Below are 18,622 nucleotides of genomic sequence, written 5' to 3'. Positions count from 1 at the left end.
CAAGCACAATTTGCCTGTAGTGAAGCCATGTATGCTATACAATGTTGCCTTCTTCAAGACTTGTATTATAATATGGCTGGCCCATGTTGGATTTATGTTTAATGCTCTAAGAAGAGTCTTTATGCAGAGCTGTACATTTATAGAAACAGATCTTACACTGTATATAAAAAACAAGTATGGTAGAAACATGTATGAATGTATAATGTAGTATTCCACTGTTCTTACTCATGAAGTAGTTACAGAATTTTTATGCCAGGTACTTACAGATATGCACTACTCCTTTTAAATGGCAAAAAAGTGTTACTGCTCAAGTCTGATTCTCTCCCACACCAGAGGGGCTGTTGCTTGCCATACAGTTATCAGCATTCATGCTTTGCCTTCTAAACCTCCATAAAATAAACCACAACCAGCAGTTACCTGAACAGGTCTGTTCTCTGTGCAGTTTGTTTTCAGTTACATGTACAAACAGATCCCTTCACAACAACACGTTGGATTTTACTCCACTACTTCTATTGAAAATCCCCTTTTCCTTTGCTCCAAACCAAACCGTTTTCTCTATGCCTACCTCAAGTGCTGTGCATTACGTTTTCTTGTTAAAAGCAATTAAAAAAAACTGTATGTTGATATTAAGAAGTTGCATTAGCTTCAAGATACAGCTAAAAGTCTTGAATCCCCTCCCTTCTAAGCCACTGCCTAAGCCTGGTTTAGGCACACAAACTCCACTGCCGTTAAGAGGTGATGGACTTGTAGAAGCCACTTCTGGAAGACAGGAACTAGGGCCTCAGTCCCGGGGGGGAAATAATATACGGACGAGGGATACAAACATATACAAGGGATCAAGCACATTTTTCAAGACCATTTGCCATTTGAAGTGCTAGGCTTACTAGTCCTGCTTGAGAGGGTAACAATCAGTAGTTGCAACAACCTTCCCACTGAGGCCTGAGCTAATTTTGCAGTATTGGGTTCTTACCTTCTACATCAGAGCCAGCACACTGGTGAAGAGGAGACAACTGGGAAAAGGGATGTAATGAGTTCAGTGTAACTTACAGAATACCTAAGGGCCTGTAACTTAACATTACTTACATAGGACTAAGTTAACAAACAGGTTTAAATGAGGTATTGAGGCAGAAAAGTTGCATTACTTACACACTTTTACTCCTTGAGCATACAGATACCAATGTTTGTTAGAAACAAAGGAACGCAAAATGTTAAGTGATAAGGAAGAATCTACGGCGAGTTTGACTCGCCAGGAACAGAGCTTTATTGGAGGAAACAACAAAACAAAAAAAAAGGTGGGAGGGTGTGCAAGTGAACAGGCAATGAAATGCAAGTTTTGGGTTTTTTTGTCCAAGAAGTGGAGCAGGTTTTAAGACCTGAGCTGGTTCAAAAGGTCTCATCCCTATATTTCCACACCTACAGCCCCTGCACACAGTCATTAGCATCACAGGAGACTTAGATTTTTTTTTTCCCTACCTTCACTCCCTTTGTTTAGCTACACAAAGATAGAGAACACATTGTGTTATGTTACCTAAACACCAAGACTTACACAAGGCTAATACCTGTTACAGCTGGCCAACTTCTCTTCCTAAACTTGGAGGCAACAAACTATAAAAAAAAAAAATCCTCTATATTTCTTGGGGACAAGGCACTGAAATAGAGCACATACTTAGTATCTTTTAAGGTACACCAAGACAAACTGCCTGTCTGCTCTTTCTTACCTTACGAGTGAAAACCACAAGTTACCAAACATAACCCACTATAAAGCCTGGAGATTCTCATTGGAAACAACCACTGAAAATAATCGTCCACATCTAACAGCAAGTTGTATCAGTCACCTATGTAGTCAAATAGGTCCTGCTTGGACATGAGATTGCAGACATGTCTAGGTAGTGCTTTAAAGATTCACAGTCACAATACTTTTTCTTTTTTTTTTTTTTTTTTTAAAAGAGAGGAGCTTTATTTCTAGGTAGAGAGTTGTATTACAAAGCAAGTTTAAAATGTCACCACCTGAGTGAGTCTGAAACGTCTGTGGTAAGGCTGGAGTGCTATGTACAAGAACAGTAGTTTTGCCTCAATAGACAAACAAGGACAAAGTCAGGACTTGCTGCCTGGCGTTATCATAAGAGTGACGAAGCCAGGTCCTCGATTACCTCACCGCTCAGTTGAGGGATCGTGCTGATCGTCAGCAGTTTGCTGCTTGCATACTTGTTCTTTATAGCCTGCAGAGGCAGAGGAACAGTGTTACAAAAGATTTACACATACAGTATTTGTGTGTTCAGGCAGGTAATTTAGGATCAATTAGCCTGACTGCTTGGAAAACAAGCAAACAAACAAACAAGGTTAGAAATGAACCAGCTTGCCAAGTAGCAAGAGCAGAGTATGTCTTAAATGTTTTGAAGTTAGTACTAATGCCAACATCCTCTCACAGGCTCATCAGAATAGCATATGCTTTAAGATAATATACAGAACATTATGGAAGGAGCTACAATATGCAGCAAAGGTGTTTCTAAAACAATAAAAAGAAGACTTAAGTAGTCATACTTACAGTGTATTTTGTCAGCTTCTCATTTACTTTAACCACATTCTTGGCCATATGTTTCATAGTCATCACAATACTGTCTTCTGTATACCCAGTGTAGTACTGCTGCTTTGGACCCTGCAGCATAACAGTAGGAAATTTGGGATTTTTGAAGCGGAGATTGCTGCTCAAGACACAATCACTTCAGGTAGCAAACGCCCTAAGCTTCATGCACTAGCCTTGAGTGCTACAAATGGCAGTACTGTCAGTTTGGGCGACAGATCCAGAGTCACTTCTGGTGTGCAGTGTACATCTGGACACATTGATGCCAAGAACCACATTTCTACACTGCACAGAAGATAAAAGCAGCAACCCTTGCAAGAGTAACCACTAGTTGAATTACAGTTCACCATTCATGGTCCATGATTTCATTACTCTACATGTACTGTGCAAATTATGAAAACGTACCTTTATTTACAGTGTGGCCTTCTCTAACTCAATACTTTCAAGAGAATTTCATACCACAGCATTCACATAGAAAAAAAGATAGTATGTTTTCAGTGGTATATTCCTTTTTCTACCTGCAACTATGCATCAGGCTGCCCAACTGTCATTTGATCACCAGCATCATTACTAACCTAAACACAATTTTCTGAAGTAGCTGTTTTAATGGTTCAATTCAATTGACTGAAGGGAAAATCTCCTAACAATGAGTTTGATTATACATACCCATTTGTTACGTCCCAGAATCTTTTGGGACAAGCATAATGCAGCAGCTGCAATCTCTGAAGGACGATAGTGAACCATGTCATAGTCTATCAGCGTCAGCTCCATTAGGTATTTTGCTAGTGTATGTTGCTTAGCATCAGCCTAACAGATTGAGAGTTTGTTAATTCACAAAGTTTCATTTCACCTTATCATAATAATTCAGAATTGTTTATTCTATTTGTTAACTGACAAAACAAAAATAGTCAACAAAATATTTATTAAGGTCTAGGGACTGTACTCTCCAACAGGCACTCATCTCGAAATTAAGACCAGAGTCCAAACCAGTCTACTCTAGCCGCCATTTGGAATTTAGACGCAAAGTGAGGGATTTTAACAGAAAAATGCAGCATCAGGCACTGCTGTGCTCAACCAGGGATACAAGTGCTGCCTTTGTAATACACTAAGGTAGCAGGGGGAGGAATGTAAAATGACTTAAGGAGATCCATATTAGAACAGTCGGCTAACTTCAAGAGTTACCTAGTGGTCTGTTGAGGTAACTGAAGCCCACTTCAAGCGTGGCAGTTTCCACCTAAGTAGTTACACTCAAGTGAAAAGAGGATCAGGTCAAAGAGAAAGCTCATCTTTTGATTTCTAAATAACACAATATCCAAAAATTACAAAGAACTGCAACACTGCTCCCCTTTTACTAGGGAACACCCTGATCACCAGACAAAAGATTACTCTAAAAGCAAAGTTTCTGCTCTAGGTATGTTTAATTTACTCTAGCAGTAAAATTACTGCCACCAAGACTGAACACAGACCCCAGTATATACAAACGTGAACCATTACTGGCTGCCACAGTGACTTTGTCACATTACTGCACACAGTGGAGCTTCATAGCAGGAATATTTTTTGATCGAGTATGTAAGCAGAAAGTAAGATCATGTGATAAAAATGCCAGAAGCAACCCTGGTAAGACTTTACACATGTAGGAAAGTTCTAGATAATTAGGACAGGTACTCACCTCCCCAGCTTTTGATGCTCTTCTTAAGAAGTGAATTGGAAGAGGTCGTCCCAAGTTGAAGTCTAACTCTTTAAGAATAACCATCTCCATTTCTCTAACTTCATCGCTGGTGTAGGCATTGTCAGTAATGTAAACAAAGTCTGCTACATCAGGAGAGAACATCTCTTCGTATTTTGAGGCTAGAAGCAGCGCTGTTACACCCACCAGCTGAAGCTTCTTACGAGCTACTGGATGACTCTGCAATATAGGAATTTAAAAAGCAGGCCCCAAAATGTCAAACTCTAGATAAACAGATTCTAATTTATCAGTTTAAAAACAGAAGAATGACAGTGCTCATTCTTATAAATGAGATTTTTCCACTTGGAGTCAGAAGTGTCGCTATAATGACAGGCTCAAAGAGGACTGCAGCCTCAGAGTTAAGATGCTACATTATACAGAGCTCTTACACAAAGAGCAGATTTCACAGGTTCTTAGATTTATAAAGAAAGGATAAATCCTAAACTCCTTTAAAAGCATAGTCATTGAACAAGTCCCCTAATCCAAACGTGAGTTGAGAAGCATCATTCTTACCTGTAAGAAGCGATCCATAATTGCAACACACATATACAGCGTTTCCTGCAACAGCTGGAATCTTGAGTGGACCTGGACAAGCCAGTCAACTAAAATTGCACGCATACGCCCATTGATTGTCTTGCCATCAAGGTAATGCGGGCGGACTGACTGCTGCAGCTGTTGGAGAAACAACAACTGTGTGAGCAACACGATGAGCACTAGACTGCAGAAGCGCAGACGCAGGATGTCATACCTCGAGCTCTCTCAGGTACAGATAGATATCTTTCACGTAGTCAGTACACAGCTGGGGATTCCCCCAGTCCTCAGCATCGATGTCATCAACGTTGTGGAGCAGCACATCAGAGAAGGCTTGGCACAAATCCTCCTCTTGTGCAGACACATCCATAGGGACAGGAGACAGAATCTAAGGAACAGATCATAGTGCTTACATTTCTACTGTTTCAGCTGCAACATTTGTTTCCATGTTTTTCCAGTTACTAATGCAGTTTCTTGAGATAAAATAAGTTGAAACTGAGCTTGCATTCTAGTGCAGCAAGCTGTCACCAAGATGCTGTGCAGAGAGAATTAGAAGACCTTCCATTAATTGCCAGGTAAAGCAGAAACTTCATCCAGTACTTAACAGCTAGTTCTGCCCCTTCAACGTTAGCCTTTAAGCATAACATGCATTAAACCAAAACTTCAGTACAGAGGCTTTGCTTTTTCAGCAGGTAAACAAGATACATCTACAAACTGTTCTGAAGTTAGAGCTCTAAGTTGCTGTCCTGGTTTCAACAGGTGGATCGGGCTGCTAAGATTAAAGCACCTCAGGTGGTGGACTGGCAACATAAAGGTGAAAAATGTTCACCTTAACACTGTGAACATTTTTCACCTTAACATCTTCACTGGCAACATAAAGGTGAAAAATTTTTAGCTCATTAGGCCCATGATGCCTCAGGCCATCAAAGAAGATATGCAACATACAGATGGGCTCATGATCAAGGGGTGGACTTAACTATGGACACTACTGCAGAGGTGATCCATGAATGTGAAACATGCGCTGCAATCAAGCAAGCCAAGCGGTTAAAACCTCTTTGGGATGGAGGACATTGGTTAAAATGTAAGTATGGGGAGGCTTAGCAGATTGATTGTATCGCTCTTCCACAAACTTGTAGTGGCAAGCGTTACATGCTCACAATGGTGGATGCAACCACTGGATGGCTGGAAACCTATGCTGTGCCCCATGCCACTGCCCGAAACACAATCTCGGGCCTTGAAAAGCAAGTCATGTGGTGGCATGGCTTCCCAGAGAGAATTGAGTCAGATGAAAGGACCCATTTCCATAACAATCTTACAGACACTTGGGCCAAAGAGCATGGCATTGAGTGGGTATATCACATCCCCTATCATGCACCAGCTTCTGGGAAAACAATATAATGGACTGCTAAAAACCACACTGAAAGCAATAGGTGGTAGAACTTTCAAACACTGGGATACACGTTTGGCAAAGGCCACACCTGGCTAGTCAACACTAGAGGATCTGCCAATCGAGCTGGTCCTGCCCAGTCAGAACCTTTACGTACTGTAGAGGGGAATAAAGTCCCTGTAGCGCACATGAGGAATATGCAGGGGAAGACAGTTTGGGTTATTCCTGCCTCGGGTAAAGGTAAACCATTTGTGGGATTGCTTTTGCTCAAGGACCTGGGTGCACTTGGTGGGTGATGCAGAAGGATGAGGAAGTCCAATGTGTACCTCAAGGGAATTTGATGTTGGGTGAAAATAGACGATAAACTGAATTGAATTGTGTGATATTAATTGCTAAATAACTCTGTCACTGCATACCATCATTGCTATGGTTGTTACATTATACTGATGACATTAAATTAAGAATCATCCAGGTTAATGAAGAATGAACTTCGAGAGAACCAGAACTGATTCCAGATACCCAGCAACTTCCTCGAGATCGCCATCTTCAACCCGCAGACTGTGGACATGGACTGTTGCCGGATACACCAAGTACAAGCTCCAGATATCACATGCAACAGAGACTACATCATCTGTTCTACCGACTGAGCGAATTCCACATCATCTTTCCTGCCCTGAGAGACTGCTACAACAGATGAAGTCAGGAGTTACAGACTAAATGAACTCAACACACATTTTGAAGGGATGACCCACAGACTAAGGAAATAGTATCCATGTATTACATGAGGTTTGAACATGATGTGCGTGGTATGGAATAAGGGGTGGATACTGTCCTGGTTTCAGCTGGGACAGAGTTAGCTCTTCTTTTCAGCAGCTAGAAGAGCTCCGTGTTTTGGTTTTACTCAGAGGCTCGCTCTGAGAAGAACGCTGATAGTGCACTGATGTTTATAGTTGGCACTGAGGTCTCAAGGACTTTTCAGCTTCCCATGTTCTCGCCAGTGTGCAGGAGCACAACAGCATAGGGGGGAGCATAGCCGGGACAGAGGGTCCACAACTCCCCTCATGATTTGTACTTAGACTTAGGATTGAGGCCAAACTGGCGAATTAGTATTTCATGTCATGCCCAGCATAAAAATGGGGCCTTTGCTCTTCCGGGGCTCTCACTTTTGGACTCAGAGTGCTCTCTGTCTTGCTCTCTGTTTTCGGGCCTCTCGCTCATCCGGGATTTTGATGTCAGTACTTACCTGTTTTGGGATTGTTAATTCAGGATGAGATGGGCCTTAGTAAAGGGGTGGTGAGCAATTACACCGTACATCTCTCATTCGTATATATTTATGAATATATACATATATGTACAATGATATATTAGTAGCAGTACTAGTAAATTGTTCTTATCTCAACCCACGGGTCTCTTTTCCTTTTATCCTTTAATTCCCTTCCTCATCCCCAGGGCATGGGGGAGGGCGAGTGAACAGCTGTTTAGAGTTTAGTTGCCGAAGTGGCCTAAACCACATCAGCTGCAAATCAAATTAAGAATCAGAACAATATCATTACTTCCTACCTTTGGAACATCTATTTCTTTGATTGCTCGATTCACAGCAGCTGGAGGTTTAGGCAGTACAGTTACATTTATTGTCTTGCTAGGTCCTTTTGTAGGCTTTATAGATGCTTTGGAGCATTCTGTTTTCTGTAGTGAAAACAATTACTGTTAGTACAGAGCTAGTAATCCATCCTTTCCTTATAGACAGATTTCAAATATTCCTTTACCTTAGTAGCTACACGTGTTCCTCTCGTTGCAACTTTATTTCCTATTTCTTCCAAAGCAGCCCTTTTGCCAGTAAGGTGCGTTTTGGCTTTACTTTTAAGTTCAGTCACAGCATTCTCCATCCCTCTTGTGACCTAAACCAACAGAATTACAGCTTAAAAGACAGAAACCAAGTTTATTTAATTTTCAGATGCCTAACTCCTTTACATACTTACCACCACTGTGCCAGTGCACCTCTGTGTGTGCTATCCAATACTCAGCCAGTTTTTATTTCTTACCCATTCACACATGCTCAGAGGAAAAAGTCCCCTCTGTATAGAGGGGACATGTTGCAAGATTAGGGCAATGCACCCTATCTCGTTCTTCCCCACAAACGACTTTTTAATATTACAGTGCTCACCTGATGCTTAACTATTTATTGTATTTACACACTTTGTAACTATAGCAGTATTCCCACGAAGCTGAACAAGCCCACTTCTTTGTTACATGCATACCACATAAATTAAAAAGTTGTTTAAAACTAAAGTTTTTTTGAAAATAAACACCCTTTATTATGCAGAGAAAAAAAAAACGGCCAAGTTTCAGGAGTTTCTTGTGGAGTTTACTTTAGACCGTTAGACAGTCACCATGGAAAAGAGCTTCTTGGATTCCCTTCCTGCACCTTCCCGTTCAGTACCTTCAATTTATTCCCCTCCTCCCACGCACGCCTCCCTCCCTCTCGGAGGGGGAGGAGCAGACGGCCAAGGCCAGGTGCAAGCTGAGGGCAGCACCAGGTTAAATGCCCTCCAGCCCGCGGAGAACGAGGGCAGTGCGCACCCCCTCACCGCCATTCCCGCGGCGCTCAGCCCAGCTTCGGCCTCCGTCCTTCCACCCCCCGGCCCGCCGCAGGCCTCAGCCTGCTCCGGCCGCTGCCCGTACCCGCGGCGGCACCGGGGGACTCCGGCCGGGTGAAGCGCCGAGAGCCGCCGCCGCTCACCGCCGGCCCTCTCCCCGCGCGGGCCCCGTCCGCCGGCCCGGCTCCCGGCCCCCGCCGCAGCCCGAGCGGTACTCACAGCAGCGCGTCGAGTCGCCGGCAGCGCCATGGCACGGAGACACGGGGAGGCCGCCGCCGCTCGCACCTCTCCTCACAGACCCACTCCTTCCTCCGGCGCAGCCGGCGACTGTTGCCTTGCGCTGCCCCGGCTCCCCTTAAACTCGCTCCCGCTCTCCTATTGGGCAGCTTCGTACGATGCACGGACGCCATTGGTCCGCCTTCTCAGGCCCCTCCCAAAAGGGAAACGACTTCAACAACTTCCGGCGAGCCACGCCTTGCCCGTGCGGGGCCGGCGCATGCGCGCACCGGGGCTGGCGCGGCGCCTCTGGTGCCGCCGCTGAGGCGAAGCCGAGGTGGCCGGAGGGGCGGGTTGGCCATGGGCGGGGGGGTAACAACACCTGATGGCGGGAGCGGGGCGCGCCCGGCGCTGGGGGCAGCTGGGACACAGGAGGCACCAGCGCTCCCGGGCTGTACGGGCGGCAGCCGGCTGCAATTAGCACCTGGCACTCTGCGCCGTGGGAAATGAGTCCCAACAGACGCGATCCAGCGTTTATTTCGAACTCCACATAGTGGCATGTCGGTCGGCTCGTGACAGCGAGTAACAGTTGGAGAGGCAGCCCCGAGACTCGGGAATTCCAACTCTACAGCAGTTGCCTGAACTGACGGAACTCTCCTAACAGCTCCTCTGCCATCTCCCCAAATCGGCAGTGTATGTTTACTCACTTATGCAGAAGTTAACATTTTGTTATCCTTCATAAGGGCAGTTTTCCTGAATTCCCGAGTTCCAGATGGTTCTGTTACCAACGTATTTTAACTGTGGCTAAATGTTGACCCTTCACTGAGAGAATTTGTTACAGGCAGTACCTGTAAAAATACACGTACACAGAAAAATTTTTACAGATCAAGACTTAACAAAAGCAAAATAAGGCAAAAGGAAAAAAACCCAAAGCTTGCATAAGAAACAGATTTTTGAATGATACCAGTCTAACATTTTATTTATTGCATACAAAAGGATTTCCATTGACAATGGTATTTTATATGAAAAGTAATTTGATGCATACTGTTGAGAATCTTATCTTCAAAGTCAAAGATGCTGCAGAAAACTTAAGGCAATGCATCTAAGCATATAAAGCACAGTAAGTGGTGGAATTTTTCAAAAATCAAAAGCCTAGTCTTTTTCCTTCCTTTAAATTACGGTTAAGCCACAACTTTCTGGAATAGAAATAGGCTGTGGCTTTATTAGCCCCTGCAATAGCACGTAAGATCAGAACACTGTGATTCCTGGGAAATACCTAAATGTTTAACATCACATTACAATGTTATGCATACATTTAAAAGCAAAAACAATATCCGTAGTAGTTATAAAACAAGTCAATTCATGGACCACTAAAATACCTCTAGTATCAGACACCCAAATCAGGTGCATAAAAGATTTCCTTGAAAAAAAAAAAAAAAAAACCCCAAATCTGTGCTTCTTCATCCTGTAAGGAAGCCAAAACAGCTTCTGTCCCATACCCAGGGTCTCAATTATTTCAGAGGCCCCATTTTTTTTTTTGTCCCATGTCTCTCAAGTACCTTTTGGAAACTTTTAAGAGTGAGTATCATCAGACTTCAAGCACCAGTGGTCAAGTAACTCCCCTCCTTTTAAACAGTCACTGAAGAACAGAAAGTGTCTGTTCAGTCCTTCTAGTTACTTATTCATTTTTTACCAATGCAGCTTCAACTTCTTACTCACTTTCAGTTTCCTACAGGCATAATATTCAAGAAGCTTTAGCATAAAACCATGTCAAGTTTTGAAGCAGTCAAACCACGTGTTGCTGTTCTCCCATATCCCCACATGGTACAAGCACAAAGTGGTTTTAAGTTCAGTTTTAGCAATGCAATTAAGCTTGAAAATGTCCATTTATCACACATGCTGAAATAAAATTTGTCTCTGCATAAAGCCTCAGTGCCAGAGGTGTTAAGTTTGTTTCCAGCAATAGACACTGCACTGGCAAATGCTACGCCTAGCAGATTAAAAAAAAAATATAAAAAGAAAGCAGCTTTAACCAGACAAAAACAGGCATCTAATTAGACAAGATAATATTTATAAATGAATCACTTTTTTTAGTGTAAACATAACAGTTCATCTTCTAGGTGTACTGTAAACCATTGTACATTTAATCTGATTATGAAAGACAAAGACAAGAGAAACTGAAGGTATTTATTATTCAATCCACTTACAAAGCAGGTGGCTTAATGCAAGCTTATCAACATGTTCATGTATGATCCCCCGAGGAACGTCTTTTCCAAAATGACAGTAATACTGTCTCAATGTTTTTGCACATTTGCATTTTGCAATGTTGAGCACATTTAAATAAACTATAGTATATGTGAAAGAATGTTGATGAGCAATTTGAATTCTGATGTGGATTAAAACCTCCTCGCCAAAGGCGAAATGTTAGTACATTATAACTTAATTCTATATACTATATTACGCAGCAAATCTTAACTATAGAAAATACTTCAATCAGTGACGGACTGTTGGTAATTTATAAAGAGGGCATCTATGATCAAGGCAAAAACTAGGTAACCACATTAAGTTGTGTCTCAGTTTCTACAGAAATTTACAGGCTATCAATTTACTAATGAAAAATAAAACAAGAGACAAGTGGATTTAGCTAACTTTATTAACTTTAAAACTAATAAAAATCCCAAGACAAGCCTGGAATCCTTAGAAGTTCTACGAATGCATGTATATCTGCCAAAATAACCCCCCCCAATGAACCCCACCAAAAAACCAAAAACCAAAACCCTGCAGCTCTAAGTCCTTATTGAATAGTTTATATTTTAAAAAAACCCCAAAAGAACCCAAAAACCACAACCAAAAAAACCCCCTCAATGTGCGCAGATACTTCAACTTAAGTTAGCAGAAGACCAAACAGATTCTAAGCTCTTTTTCCATTTCCCTAATATTTTTTTTTCAATCTGCAAGTATCTACAATCCAGCTAACTGAAATCAACATTTAGTGTTCACTAGAGCTGTTTCACAGCAGCAAATATTTAAGTTAGGGATTCAAATTTCTAGACATAGGAAGAAAATGATAAATACAATCTGAACAGCAGTCTAAATGTTCAATATTGACATTCAAATATATCTGCATTGTGCTGAAATTTTAAAAACGAACACAAAATTCTGATCAGACAAAAACTCTGGTGATGAGTATGCTATACGTATCAGTCAAACTGAATATAGTCCATATTCTGTTCCCAGTATTAAGGATGTTATTTGACTCAGAACTGATATTGTAAATATACAGCAGCCATTTTTTCCTAATTAAGGAATGTCTCAATACATAATATTATCCTTTTCTAGATGTTCTTTATACATTTAAACTAAAATATATGATAGATTAAATTAAGGAATCCGAGGTTAGTAATGAGTGAAATCATACTTTCAAAGCTCGATACTATGTAAAACCAACCAAAAAGAGAGACCACACAATTCTACTTACTGAAGCAGCTAATCTTGCCTGCAAGTTTGGGGTCACAAAGCCCATAATATGTGCAAACAAATGCAATACAAGGAACCATGCAAAAATACAGTAATGAATTAAAAGAAAAAATGTAAAACCTAAAAAAAAGTTTTATAAATACACTGAAACTCAACTGTCTTCTACATAAATTGTAGGTCTAGCATTAGTTGTACCATATAGCAGAGCCAGCACTCGAGGTTCAATGCTTCCAAATCTGCGCAGGTAAGTCATGCCATCTTTGGTTGACTACAGTACCAGGAAGGATGAGAGGGAGTGAAAGGGAGGACAAGAGTTCTGGAAAGCGGTGTCAACTTTCACTAGGCAGTTGAGCCTCAATGTCCACTCTGCAAATGGGGCACTTCTTGTTAGTAATCAACCACTGATCTACGCATACTTGGTGGAAAAGGTGCATACATGGAAGGCGCCTGTCATCAGAACAGAAAAACATCAGTGTTAATAAAGCATTTCCATATCAATGTACCCATTGGAAAAACAGTAATGTGGCTTTTGCTATTGAGGTGTTTATCCTTTTTGTATTTGCATGTTTTTCCACAAGTTTCACTAGCCTTTCCAGTTCAACCTGCATTATGTCTCCTTCCAAGAAGAAATGGATATGGGCAATGAAGCATCAGCTAGCTTTTGCATACTACACTGATTTAAATCTGTTACAGCTTAAGCAGCATTACTCTAAGAAAACTAAAATTGACAGTCCTGATTAATTCAGGGTATCCGCTCGGGCTCTTGTTATAAGACACTCAACTTGTGGAAGAGCATAAAAATCCCAACCTTCGTTCTACCCAAAGACAATACAGACTGAATAATGTGTGTTTTCAATTGCCGCTTGTTCTGTTTATCGGTTCAACAACAGATAGCCTTCAACTGTAACTGTTAACTAGAAAGTACTGCAAAGAGTAGTGTACCATATTCAAGTTGGTCTCAAAGTCAGAACATTAACATTATATCCTGATATTCAGTGGTTCTATTTACCTGACATCTTCACCTTCCTCCAATATAGACAAACAGATGGTACACTTTTCCTCTGTGTCTTCTTCTGTTCCTTCCTCCCCATCTTGTTTGCAGTGCAGTTTCCTCTGTGAGAACCAATCAGTTGTTACCTTATTAGTAGAGATGACATTATTGACAAACTGAATAAAACCTGTTTTTAATACATACTCAACACATACTTCTTTGAAAACATTTAATAATATTTATTCAAATGTATTTGAACCAAAACGAATCAAGAACTAGCACCTGGAGCAAAATCACAGGACATTTCAGATTTATTGCAAAAATAGTCTTACTTCATTTCATGAGTTATCACTGAAGTCTGCTGACAATTTAGCTATTACCAATAGTTGTTTCATTGCTCACAAGGCTATAACTGCTGCACAACTTATTAAATCGTATCAAACTACATCTTTTTTATCATATTAGAGTAGCTCTTGATCTAAGGACCAAATTTTTAATTTTCTTTGCGAAAGAAGTGGCATTGTAAGCTTTCCTTACAATCCTTGAAATTGCAAGACACAGAAAACATACACTCTTTGAAGGTGACATTTCTGCAGATTTAAGCTAGACATAAACATTATTCCATTTTCAAACAATTATTACAGACAGGCCTCACCTTTTTGTATTTATGTGGATATGTGCATCTTTCTATAGTTCCCTGTGTTGCTCCACGATTAACATTGCCTAATCGTTCCTCCAAGTGAATCAGCTCCTAAAAAAATCATCAAGGAATAAACAGTATAAGAACTGTTATTTGAATTACCTTGAGTAAATATTATTCTAACCCATTTGCAGAATGACAAACTCTCAATTCCCAATTTATTTAAATACAGGCAAAATTTTAGAAAAAGAGTATGTTGTGTGGGAAAAGTGATGGGTTTCCATAGAAAAATCCACACAACACTGCCTGGTATTTTAAGCTATAGGGAAATACTACTTTACTACTAAAAAAATTAGAAATTATTTGTCAGCTAAGAATGGTTATCTGTATGTTCACACATACTTGTGTGTCTAATGAGGAAAATGCAATTAAAATGCACTATGTAAATATTTGCTTTCTAACAGTCATTAAAGCTTCGAAGAAAAGAAAAGTTGCTTAAGTTGAAATACAACGACTGATTTATTTTCTCCAGCAATGAGTTTATTAGAACCATGAGATGTCACTGAAGATGTTTTCAGTGGACTAGGTCATTAACTCTCTGCATCTGATACCTTTTATTTTCTCCTTTTTTTTTTTCTCCTTCCCTCAGTTTCAATTCCTGCACTACATAAGAAACAGGACAGCACTGTTAAAGTTGTCAAGTTTCGCCCTCACTAGGAGGATCCTGGCACAGTTATTCAGAGACACCACTACTTCTGACCAACATATTATGTGAATACTACATCCTGCTAACTGAGGTGCTAGGCAGAGCAAGAGATACTGTCAGTTGATAACCACCTAAGCCTACATTGTCCGGGGCACATTTTATTGACTGACTTTTCAATGTCCTTTTATCCCAGTTCATGATGGTGAGGTCATTCTATAAATAAAGGGTATTTTCTTTATGATTCTTTTACATCTAGATATAAAACTAGCTCTCTACCATACACCCTCCCCATATTCCCTCATGACACATTTTGACATATATCTAGTTTCATTCTATTACAAACCTCAAAATTGCCCCTGAAAGGGCCTCTGAATGATGTTCCATCCAATCCCGATGAAATGTAACGGATGTGAGGGTAGCCCGCCATGTCTGGTACCTATTCAAACAGCAGATGTTAAGTTAAACCTATTCAGAACAGTTTCAGTATTTTACTGTTCACTTTGTAAAATTTAAGATCCTTTTGCTTGTATTGAATCACTTATTATTTATACTCCTCAGCGTAAGCATACAATTCCAACTGACAGCATGACACACCACCACTCTGAGCTCTCTAAATATAACCAGAAGCAAAACAGAAGTGACACTAGGTCCTCTATTATAATCTTCCCACAGCTGCATTATGTATTGCTTGGTCTCACTTTCCAAGTCTCTAAAATTTTAACCTACTTTGTATAAATCACCATAAATATCTACCTTTTTTTTTTGTAAACAAAACACCTAAAAGCTACTCATGAAGCTACAAAAAGGACTTGCTATAGATTCTCAAATGTAAGTTTTTGGTATCGCAGAAGAAACATGGCTAACCATCTGGAAAAAACAGCCAATATCCTTATCTTACCCCAAACAACTAACATCTTCAGACACACTTCAAATTTAGAGGTAGGTAAAAAAGTAACACTCAAAACTCACATCTAACGTCACAGGCAACTCTACATACACTCTACATTCAAGCATCCACTGACTTCCTTGCACATTAAGAGATACAAGCAGCGAACAAAACACCAGTATCCAGTGATACACCCTAAGACATTTCAAGCACCAGTGCTTTTCGTACAGGAAAGCAGAAAGGTAGTTAAACCACCACGGACCACCTTCACAGCAGGGCTTCTGCATTCCATTTTTACCCCTGCAATATGAGTGAATAATGGTATTAACCTTTTGTCAGAAACATACCAGTAGCAATTTTTAATGAACAGGTGAAAAAAAAGCCCCAAACAATGAGCAGATTCAGTTTACTTAATCACGTACACTGCACTGATGCGAGGACTGTAAGCAGCAGTTCATTTGGAAATAATGTTAAGTACTTGGGAAGTACTGTCTTCCTTTCTGTGCTATCAGCTGGTATCATCTCTGCTGCTGTATATGACAGCTCAAAATTCATCTCATGAGGCTGTCAACAAGTCAGATATCCCAGATATTACTCATGAAGTCAGGTATTCATGTGTGGCTTTTCCTATATCCAGCAGACACTTCTAAGCTTAACATATATAAAGGTGTAAAACTGAATTAATGCATTGTGAGAAAGCATAGGCCTAGACAAAGTTACTCATACAACATAACAGATCTATAGGCAACCTTTCTACATTTTTCAAATCCAGCCTGGTAACTAAAAGCTCACAGGGTCAGAAGAGATTTCTCTGCCCTAATTTTTTTTTTTTTTTTTCTCAGAAAAGAAAAAGAGAATCTGATTATTTTAAAACAGTCTACATGGTGATTGTTAAGTGATGACCATGTAGTACAAATAGAAGCCACAAACACAGCCACAATATTAGTATTAGATTTTTACAAACCAGAGTAATAGAAAGTGAAGATTTAACTTTCAGAATATTTCCAGAATCCTAATACAGCAGGAGCCTCTCTTGTAAGCTGCCTAAGTATGTATTAGTCTGGTACTAACTGGAGCTGGAGATGAGAAGCAAGCAAGACAGGATGATTGCTGCAAACTCCAACAGCACATCAATTTAAAGATCTAAGTTGTTATGCAATATGCAGAATGTGTTTACAGAGATTATATACTAATACATGAATTCAGTATGACTGTAAATACAGAATTTTATATCACAAGATACGTATATTCATCTGCAGAGCTAAACATTTCCTGTAAGTAATATCTGTTGGTGTTAGGGGTCTTACTGTTTGACCATATAAACTGTGGCTGTAACAGGAATTTGGGAGAGTGCATTAAAAATACACATAGGCCTTCAAATTATCCTGATGGGGAATAGCGTAACACCTCTGCAAAATTATCTGAACATACATTATGTACAGGTTCTTTTATAAAATATTGTGAGAGTGCATCTTCCACTTCTGGCGAAGTAAAAACACTGTATTTTGAAAAACCATCTCTGTAGGAAAAAAAATAGATCTTTTACACCTGCAGAATAAGCAGTCTGGTAACACAGCATGATTTTAACTAATTACATTTGTGACTACAAGCTGGAGGAAAGATGAGCAATAGAGTTACTATCAATAACGCCCAACTAAAAAGTCAAACTGAAATCCCTTTGACAGTTACCCTCAAGCTTCAAATGCAAAGAGGAGGTTGCAGCTTTCTTGAAACAGCTTCACACACAAAAGTGGAAGCATGTTTTCAGTAAGTTTTCATATTGAACATAAGAAAAAAGGAAAAGCTTAAAGCTAATGAAGAAAGTAAAGAGTTTTAGATAATGCCAGTCTGCACTAAGTGCTTGTATGTATTCTTTTGGATACAGTCAAATTATAATATATACTTTAAAACAAAATACTCTGGACTTGAAAATTCCAGTATAAGTCTGCCAAGAACTGTTTGTTTCCTTTAGAACAAGTATGATCTCTTTCTGGTTTTGCACCTTCTATTGACACTTCTGACTATCACAAAAATTTGCAGCAACTAAAAAATTCAAGGCCAAGTCTGAGCTATTTACATCACAAACATTCTGCAAGTTTGAAAGAGCTAACCTGAACGAAAGACCTTCTTCCTTGCTACCTTCCTTTAAACACCTTCTACCAAGATTTCTTTGCCTTTCAGTTGCCACAATCAGTGTAGAGATTCTTCCCATTATACAGTAGTACTTATCTTGTCCATCCCAACTTTTTTTAGTCAATGGTTCATATTAAGTATGATCATACATATTACAATAAATCCCAACAATAAGCTTATCCAGTTAACTGCTTAAGTCTACATCAATACTCAAAAAAAAGTAAAGATGATCAATTAATATCTTAATAAGCCAAATTCAAACAAGGAAAATTGCAGTTTTCACAGAGAGACACTGTGCAAAGGAACAAGTAATGTGTGCCGCACAGCAAAAACCTAACTGGATCTCTGTCTGAGGGGAACACAAAATGAGCATTCAACAGCTTATATTCCACAAAAAAATGAAAAACAGTATAATTAATGTTTGTATTAAGAAAAAAGTAGCAGCTGCATTACAAAAGTCAGTTTTATTATTTGAAAAATGCAGTTATATTTGATGTGGCTAGTTCAAATCTAAAGTTCACCTTGAACTACTACAGCTGCATTAAGTTATAGCCTTAAGCTAAGTGTTCAGATATTTTACAAGAAGTTTGTTAGCTTTTTTTAAGCAGAAGAAGTTGGAATTAAGAGACTAGAACAGCATATCCCAGGAACTTCTTTGATTAACAGATAGCTTGAGCAATTTGAGAGGCATGTAGATAGCCTCCACTATTTAAGATATATTTTACAAAATAGAAACTTAAAAAAACCCCAC

The 18,622-nt window shown here is 39.9% G+C and overlaps 2 protein-coding genes across 8 annotated transcripts in view; both read right to left on the bottom strand.

The window, feature by feature from the left end:
- Nucleotides 1-978: 978 nt before the first annotated feature.
- Nucleotides 979-9,098, bottom strand: CCNB2 (cyclin B2). 3 transcript variants are annotated; one of them, XR_015222536.1, is made up of 10 exons: nucleotides 9,042-9,098; nucleotides 7,992-8,123; nucleotides 7,786-7,911; nucleotides 5,056-5,226; nucleotides 4,821-4,979; nucleotides 4,251-4,487; nucleotides 3,248-3,388; nucleotides 2,546-2,656; nucleotides 2,005-2,219; nucleotides 979-1,010 (listed from the first exon to the last, which is right to left on the bottom strand). XR_015222536.1 is itself a non-coding variant. In XM_086620181.1 (9 exons), the coding sequence occupies exons 1-9, from the start codon at nucleotides 9,069-9,071 to the stop codon at nucleotides 2,118-2,120; spliced, it is 1,209 nt and encodes a 402-aa protein (XP_086476307.1). In that variant the 5' UTR covers nucleotides 9,072-9,098; the 3' UTR covers nucleotides 1,941-2,117. The 3 variants fall into 3 exon arrangements, 2 of the variants coding, with proteins under 2 accessions (XP_086476307.1, XP_086476308.1); XM_086620181.1 differs by lacking the exon at nucleotides 979-1,010 and having other exon boundaries at nucleotides 1,941-2,219; XM_086620182.1 differs by lacking the exons at nucleotides 979-1,010; nucleotides 2,005-2,219; nucleotides 2,546-2,656 and adding an exon at nucleotides 2,662-2,866.
- Nucleotides 9,099-11,209: 2,111 nt separating this feature from the next.
- The window catches only part of RNF111 (ring finger protein 111), a 59,850-nt gene continuing 52,437 nt past the window's right edge, over nucleotides 11,210-18,622 (bottom strand). For all 5 annotated transcript variants that reach the window (XM_086620622.1, XM_086620621.1, XM_086620624.1 and 2 more), the window contains exons 11-14: nucleotides 15,196-15,288; nucleotides 14,162-14,257; nucleotides 13,525-13,652; nucleotides 11,210-12,962 (exon numbers count right to left, since the gene is read on the bottom strand). In XM_086620622.1, the coding sequence (XP_086476748.1) occupies nucleotides 12,845-12,962; nucleotides 13,525-13,652; nucleotides 14,162-14,257; nucleotides 15,196-15,288 (435 nt within the window). In that variant the 3' untranslated portion in view covers nucleotides 11,210-12,844. The remainder of the gene's footprint in view (nucleotides 12,963-13,524; nucleotides 13,653-14,161; nucleotides 14,258-15,195; nucleotides 15,289-18,622) is intronic.

Source organism: Tauraco erythrolophus, chromosome 14 (assembly GCF_009769465.1).
Source record: "Tauraco erythrolophus isolate bTauEry1 chromosome 14, bTauEry1.pri, whole genome shotgun sequence".
Taxonomy (NCBI): domain Eukaryota; kingdom Metazoa; phylum Chordata; class Aves; order Musophagiformes; family Musophagidae; genus Tauraco; species Tauraco erythrolophus.
The sequence above is the reverse complement of the archived record's forward strand: the minus strand, read 5'-3'. Positions and strand labels throughout refer to the sequence as shown.

What these genes read in the sequence shown, in the direction of transcription:
- CCNB2 (XM_086620181.1), bottom strand. Translation starts at nt 9,071, where the DNA reads ATGGCGCTGCCGGCGACTCGACGCGCTGCT. An exon ending in TTATGGATCGCTTCTTACAG is followed by an intron (nt 4,488 to 4,820) that starts GTAAGAATGATG and finishes CCTATATTGCAG; the next exon opens with AGTCATCCAGTAGCTCGTAA. An exon ending in TTCTGGGACGTAACAAATGG is followed by an intron (nt 2,657 to 3,247) that starts GTATGTATAATC and finishes GTTATGCTGCAG; the next exon opens with GGTCCAAAGCAGCAGTACTA.